Source organism: Chrysemys picta, chromosome 7 (genome assembly GCF_011386835.1).
Source record: "Chrysemys picta bellii isolate R12L10 chromosome 7, ASM1138683v2, whole genome shotgun sequence".
Lineage (NCBI taxonomy): Eukaryota > Metazoa > Chordata > Testudines > Emydidae > Chrysemys > Chrysemys picta.
The window spans coordinates 40,698,169-40,706,211 of NC_088797.1; the positions used below are offsets into that span (position 1 = coordinate 40,698,169).

General features: G+C 43.5%; 1 protein-coding gene across 1 annotated transcript; it reads right to left on the reverse strand.

Annotated features, from left to right (window-relative positions):
• Positions 1–910: 910 nt before the first annotated feature.
• Positions 911–3,195, reverse strand: LOC135972619 (uncharacterized). The gene is made up of 2 exons (XM_065551214.1): positions 2,475–3,195; positions 911–1,488 (listed from the first exon to the last, which is right to left on the reverse strand). The coding sequence occupies exons 1-2, from the start codon at positions 3,049–3,051 to the stop codon at positions 1,016–1,018; spliced, it is 1,050 nt and encodes a 349-aa protein (XP_065407286.1). The 5' UTR covers positions 3,052–3,195; the 3' UTR covers positions 911–1,015.
• Positions 3,196–8,043: the final 4,848 nt, after the last annotated feature.

Consider the following 8,043-nt stretch of genomic DNA (forward strand, 5'->3'; position numbering starts at 1 on the left):
GTGGAGTGTGCTTTTGGCCGTCTCAAGGGGAGATGGAGAAGCTTACTGACTCGCTGTGATCTCAGCGAAACCAATATCCCCATTGTTATAGCAGCTTGCTGTGTGCTCCACAATCTCTGTGAGAGCAAGGGGGTGACCTTTATGGCGGGGTGGGAGGTTGAGGCAAATAGCCTGGCTTCTGATTACGCCCAGCCAGACAGCCGGGTGATTAGAAGAGCCCAGCAGGACGCGCTGTGCATCCGGGAGGCTTTGAAAGCTAGGTTCCTGAGTGAGCAGGGTAACCTGTGACTTTTAAGTTTGTGTACAGAGAAGCTGAACCTGCCCCCGTTTCTTTACCCAGTTAATGTTGACTATCCTCTCCAGTTACATACCCCCTTCACCCCCTTCCAACACAAGTTTAGAAATAAAATCACTTCTACTTTGTTAATGAACACCGTTTTCTTTATTACTGTTTTCGCGGGAATGTTTTAAACCTGGGACGCAGACTGTGGTGGGGAGCGGGTGTAGTGTAGTGACGCAAATTACGCTTCTAAACTCCAGAAATGACAGGCTCCGCAGTGGTGGACTGGTTGTTTCAACGGAGCCTGTCACCCCTCCTGATCGGGACTGTGTGTATGTGGGGGCTATGTGACTTTGTGGCAGGGGGAGGACGGTTACAGATCCCCTGCTGCGTGGCTCTGTGATCTGTAACTGCCCTCCCCCGCCACAAAGTCACAGAGCAACCCACCCCCCCACCACAGAACATGAAAACCACCTCCCAGACTGACCAGGGTAACTAGTGACTGCACTGTGTATGTGCCCTGCTGCTGGACCTGCCCCCGCCTATGTACCCTGCTAAAGGTGACTGTCCTGTCCAATTACCAACCCCCTTCCCCCCCTTCAGACAGACTCTCCTCCAAAAGAACATGATGGAAACAGTAATTAACAGAAACATATTTTTTATTAGCAACTACACATGAAACTGGGGGGTGAAACTTGGACGGGGGCTTGTGTGAGGCGGGAAGGAAAGGACTTGTCAAATTTTGGGGAATGAGAGCCTTCTACTACTAGAGCAGTCTGCAGGGGTGGAGTGAGAGTTTGCACGGACTCTGCCGCCCCTCCTTCTTTGGACTTTGGGTGAGGGGGGTATGGGACTTGGTGGCGGGGGAGGGCGGTTACAGATAGACTGCAGCGGGGCTCTGTCCTCCTGCCTCCGTTCCTGCAGAACATCCACAAGGCGCCGGAGCGTGTCCGTTTGCGCCCTCATTAGTCCAAGCAGCGTTTGAGTCGCCTGCTGGTCTTCCTGCCGCCACCTCTCCTCCCGTTCCATGTGTGATTGGTGCATTTGGGACAAGTTCTCCCTCCACTGGGTCTGCTGTGCTGCTGCTCGGGAGCAGCCCATAAGTTCCGAGAACATGTCCTCCCGTGTCCTCTTCTTCCTACGCCTAATCTGCGCTAGCCTCTGGGTGTGTGATGCCAGGCTAGGTTGTGAGACAGTCGCAGATGTGGCTGTGGGAATGGGAAAAAGGGAGTAAATTCCTCAGAAAGATAAATGTAGTTGTGAACAAAGAACATAGTCTTTCTCTGTGAACAAGACCATGCACAGCACCTATCACATGCGCACTCAGGACAAGGTCGAATTCTCGGCCTTCGCATTCAGTGCCTGGGGTCTTGCACTGCAGATCTGAGAAGGACACCGGAATTTGTGTAGCAGGCAGACATGGTAAGCCGTAGACTTGTGGCTGCTTAAAACTTTAATAGTAGCACTGGCCTCCTTTCACATTGAAAGCAATGCCAGTCCCTGCTGCCAGCAATCCGGCAAGCAGGAACTCTGCCCCTGTCCCACCCCCTCGCGGCTGTCCCAGGGAAAGATCCCTGTATGCTGCCCCTCTCCCGCCTCCACCGCTTGGCTGCAAACCGGCGGTTACAGTTCTGTAAAGGAACGGGCAAGCAGTCCCAATACTAACATTCCCCTACCTAATTCAAAGCAGGTCACCATGAGCGACATCACCCTGATGAGGATCTCAGACACTGATAAAGAAAGAATGCTTCGGGAAAGCCTCCAAAGACCAGGGCCGTATGCCGCCATGCTCTGCAGGGCAATGATCCCGGAGTACTTGATTGTCTCCTGGCGCGGAAACGTTTCATACCACGGAGGACCCAATAAGGCCGCTCTCACCAGGAACCTGATGCAAAGGCTTTCCAATTACCTCCAGGAGAGCTTCCTCGAGATGTCCCAGGAGGATTTCTGCTCTATCCCCGGACATATAGACCGCATTTTACTGTAGCTGCACTGGCAGGGACTAAACAGTAGAGCGGCTTGGGCAGAACAATCATGCTAAACCGGACATTGTTAGATTTTTTTTCAAGAGTTGCACTGCCCAGGACTGAAACGTTAAGCGCCTAGGGCAAACTAATCATGAGAAACCCATTGTCGTTATTCTTAATATTCCTGTTCTGTTAAAAATAAATGTTTAGATGTTTAAAACACTTACTGGCTGATCCTTCCCCAGATTCTGTGTCCGGGTTAACGGCTGGGGACGGTTGGTAGGGGATCTCTGTAAGGGTGATGAAGAGATCCTGGCTGTCGGGGAAATCAGCGTTGTAAGCGCTGTCGACTGCCTCGTCCTCCTCATCTCCTTCCTCATCTTCCCCGTCCCCTAACATTTCGGAGGAACCGGCCGTGGACAATATCCCATCCTCAGAGTCCACGGTCAGTGGTGGGGTAGTGGTGGCGGCCGCACCTAGGATGAAATGCAGTGCCTCGTAGAAACGGGATGTCTGGGGATGGGATCCGGAGCGTCCGTTTGCCTCTTTGGTCTTCTGGTAGCCTTGTCTCAGCTCCTTGATTTTCACGCGGCACTGCATTGCATCCCGGCTGTATCCTCTCTCTGCCATGGCTTTAGAGATCTTCTCGTAGATCTTTGCATTCCGTCTTTTGGAGCGCAGCTCGGAAAGCACGGACTCATCGCCCCACACAGCGATCAGATCCAAGACTTCCCGATCAGTCCATGCTGGGGCCCTCTTTCTATTCTGAGATTGCACGGCCATCTCTGCTGGAGAGCTCTGCATCGTTGCCAGTGCTGCTGAGCTCGCCACGATGTCCAAACAGGAAATGAGATTCAAACTGGCCAGACAGGAAAAGGAATTCAAATTTTCCCGGGGCTTTTCCTGTGTGGCTGGTCAGAGCATCCGAGCTCGGACTGCTGTCCAGAGCGTCAACAGAGTGGTGCACTGTGGGATAGCTCCCGGAGCTATTAGCGTCGATTTCCATCCACACCTAGCCTAATTCGACATGGCCATGTCGAATTTAGCGCTACTCCCCTCGTCGGGGAGGAGTACAGAAGTCGAATTTAAGAGACCTCTATGTCGAACTAAATAGCTTCGCAGTGTGGACGGGTGCAGGGTTAATTCGATGTAACGGCGCTAACTTCGACATAAACGCCTAGTGTAGACCAGGCCTGAGGTGCAGCGCAACAATGAATCAGGCCCATATTGTACATACAGCCTGGGCTACACGGTTACATTCGACTAGTACATAAGTCACAGGTGATTTAGCATTCTGAAGATTTCATAGAACACTGTAATGCTGCTAATTAGAGAGGGCAATTGTTAATGTTCCTTGGCTTGTCTTGAATGGTCAACAGGTTGCCATGTGGCTCCTGGAAAGTGGAAATCCAGTTTATCAATGAAATCTTCACACTAGAACTCTTCATTCAAGCTGTGGTAATTCATCACGTTAGTGCAACAGCCTTCCTGGGGATGGCTGGGACTCAAACTGCAGGCAACAGTAGTGTCAAGAGCATCAGTAACAGTCCCTTTACTCGCTATTTCAAGCTTTAATTTTTGACAGGGTTAACAGTATTTCCTTCTTCCTGGCAGCATTTGAACCTGGCTTGGTGTTAGACTGAAGATAAGCAGATGTTCTTATTTCTGCCCCATCCTGTTTGTTTTAACTGTAAACTCTGTTTATTGAGGTTTGTATGATACACTAAGCATGGGGCAGCGGACAAAGTTTAAAGTGCTAAGTTCAAGATACAAAGTGTAATGGAACTGTTTCCCTTTAATAATATACAAGTTGTTTATACTGACAGAACTTTAAAGCCAAGACATCTGGAAAATTAACGGAGTTAATATCATAGCATGGAACTTTCTTAATCAAATAAGCTCTTCCTGCATCAAGAATGTTTCAACTACAGTTCATGTGTGTTCAGGGGGAAATGAATCCTGCTGATTAAATCTGAAATCAGAGCAACATAATGTCAGGGCAGGAGGGATTTGTGTCAGAAAATCCCTAAGGGAAAAGCAGTCACAGCTTCTCAGCACTTCCTACAGTGGGAATTTTATTTTGCCTCTTTTTGCTACATTGCAATAAGTAAAGCAACCTCTTAGAAAGTAAGACCTGAGATCCCAATCCAGCAAAGCTTGTATAACTTTAAGCAAGCACATAGCCCCATTGGAGTTGAGTGCTTTGCTAGGTCAGGGCTGCAGTGCAAAGACTTCTACAGGCAGGCCACGTAAGGTGAAGCCTGAGTGTAATACATTGTGAAAACGTTAGACAATTATCATAAGTATGCCCTGGAAGGCAGGGGGATATTTTTCATCTTCAGAGCCCTACATGCAGTACCTGTAATTTTTCTTTGCAAACCTGTATGATGTCACTTGCAAACTGCCCTGGCCCATTATGCGTCCTATTAATTCGATAGGACTAGCAATTGTATTTTTCACTTTTTATAATCAAAAGCACAGATAGGGCACTGAAAATTAATACAAGAGCATACACTTGCTATTCTCAGCTGGCTTCAGTCATATGGTAATTTTACTTTTTTTTTTTTTTTTGAAAAGATTGGGCCAGGAGCCTTTAAGGCCAAATGAAATAGAAGATTTTTCCAGTTGATAAATTACAATAGAAATTTTCTTTTACATTCATTTAAATTAAAGTGTAAGAGGAAAAGAATTTTGTATGGTTTTGTTTTCTTAATCTTGCTGACCAGAAAGGTCACTTTGATGAAAGCTCTTTACATAAAAATTGTAGTTCAGTAGCATTGTATGATGTATATGTTGATTTGTTGCATTGTGTTTAGTTTAGCTCTCTCTTTGTCCTGCTTTTAGCCATGCAAATGCAACATCTTAAAGAAAAAGAACATGTAAATGTCCTCTAAGTTATACAGGGTCACTGGTGATCCTTGTTGATAGAAATTATTTATGAAGCAGTTAAGATGAGAAGTCAACCATCATAACTTATATTGATACACAAAAGGTTAAAACAGCAAGCAAAAATGCAGAGCCATGAGATAAGTGGACATGCCACATTTATAGTGAAAGCCATATTGAGGGCGTATGTGCAACATTCCAAACCATCATTGGGATGAAGAAATTACTGCCTTTACTTGGGCACAAAAAGCCTTTCCAAAGCTGGATAAAAATGAACTGGAGAAATAGAAAAATGTAAATTTCCAGGATTAATACTATGTAGGCATAAAAACCAACTTTGTTCTGAATGCTGTTTGTTTCATAGCCATGCATGTTAATCAACTGGTGAGATACTACAAAGAGCTAGTCACTCGATGTTTACAGCAGCTTGTCACCAAACCAAACAGGCTAAATTCTCTGCCAGGCAGAAGAAAATGACTACTGCTACTTTCAGGAGATTGAGAAGAGCTACTAAGAGTGTATGAGTCAAACTGTTTATGCATCATATTTTCTTTAACTTTAGTAGTAAAGAACACCTTTAAGAACCAAAATTCCTTGGGACTAGATACTTTTGCTTCATGTCTGAACGGTAGTAAAACTTCCATGTATATTTAAAAATATACTGCACTAATTACTAATTCCTAGAACCCCTATCAATGTGTTATACTCAAAAAGGTACAATTATAATGAACCCCAAAGCTTGTTAAAAGAATTTCCAAACTTTCCTGGAGCTCTTTGGTCTGCATATCTCATAGGAACAGGCTTATGATGTTTGGTTTTGTTCTTGTTTTGGGGGAATATCCTAGCTGCTGTACATTTCATCCAAAATGGTTTACTTGGGCCAGATTTTGATTTCATTTTACAGTAGTACAAATATGGGGTAACTGACTTCAGTTGAGTTTGTCTGCAATTACACCTGTGTGTTAGCAACATCAGAATCTGGCACTTAGTATTTAGTGAGTTTAGTTCTATATCAAGTAATATTTAGCAGTCCTAATTACTTTGAAAATTATACAACAACTACACAGTAGTTTAGAATTACTAATACAGTATTTCATGGTAAATTGGTATATATAATTTGAGTCACCAAATTATACTGTTGATAAAATAGACTAAGTTCTGTGCAATGTATATCAAATATCAGCCAACTTTCAGTCCAAAGTGAAGTTTTCTTAGTCATCCATGCAGTGCCCTGCACCATTCAATGAGGCAAAAGGCTGCGTAAATAGCCTCAGAAAAATGGCAAAGTGTGGTCTAGAGCAGTGGTTCTCAACCAGGGGTACACATACCCCGGGGGTAGGTAGCGGTCGTCCAGTGGGTACATCAACTCATCTAGATATTTGCTTAGTTTTACAATAGGCTACATAAAAAGCACTAGCCATGTCACTACAAACTAAAATTTGATACAGACAATGACTTACTATTTCTCTATATACTATACACTGAAATGCAAGTACAATATTTATACTCCAATAGATTTATTTTATAATTATATGGTAAAAATTAGAAAGTCAGCAATTTTTCAGTAATAGTGTGCTATGACACGTCTGTCTTTTTATGATTGATTTGGTAAGCAAGTAGTTTTTAAGTGAGGTGAAATTTGGAGTGCACAAGACAAAGACTCCTGAAAGAGGTACAGTAGTCTGGAAAGGTTGAGAACCACTGTCTAGAGACACTGGCAGATCACCTACAAGCCCAATATTTACATAAAAAGTGTGGTCATATGGCTGCAGGCCCTGATCCTGCAATGAACTCCACATTTGCAGAGCTGTGAACCTGCATACTGATCATTGCAACACTGGGACTTGAGAGAACTCTGTGTACTTGAAATTTTACACTTTGACAGACAGTAATCCTAATTTCAGTTCAAACAAAATACAGGTGATCAAGGAAACAATAAAATACAACAAGCCAGAATACAAACAGCACTCAAATATTAATGCAAACAGATACTTTATCCACTGATATCAAGGGGGATAAATATATGATCTCACTGTGTTTAAAGTGGCTGATTTGAAATATGGTGTTTTTCAGAATGAATATACAGTGGATTATATCTACCTTTCCCTTTTAAATCATCAGGCATTACAAATGGGTAATCTGCATATGCTGGATAATGCTTACAAAGGGCCTTGACTTCCTCAACTCAAATCCAAACTCTTAAGGAAATGAGTTATATAAACTCATATATAAAATCTTATGAAGGTGGTCAGAGATGATAGCTTAGTGGTATTTGAGGGATATTTATAGAATGCTTCCTATTGAGGAATGTTACAGACACGGCTCTTGTGGAGAGTTTGGTTTCATTTGTAGTCATGCCGGGTTGTTATCTTAGTAGAGACAATGCCTCATATGTCTAGCTTAGCTGCCCTAATAATAAAACTTAAAATTTGGGACCTGAAGGCCTTCGTAGTTGAAAGGGTTTAATTTCATTATCAGACAATTCCAAATGCTTTAGTAATGTATTTTTATAAGGCTGTTTCTAAATTGAACAGGTATAAAATAGCAGAGTCTTTGTAGAGCAATGTTTTCCTACTGTTCTATGACCAGTAGCAAAAAAAATGATTACTAAGGCAAAAGAAAAGAAAAAGAAAAAGAAAAGAAGGGTAAACTAGACAGCTTTGTTAATTGTATCTAAGCAAAGAGAAGTCTCTATTTTGTAACTGAGGATACAAAGCATAAAATTTAAAACCAGGAAGATGGGCCACAAAATGAACATGGGGAAGAGAGTTTTAAATGACTACTCCATGGACTAGCCTAGCAATTAGAAGCCTTGTAAAGTTGGTCTCTGATGACTAAAAGCCAGTGGTTCACTGTGACAGTAATATGCAGGGAAATGGAGAAGGCCTTTTGGAAGGTAACACATCAAAG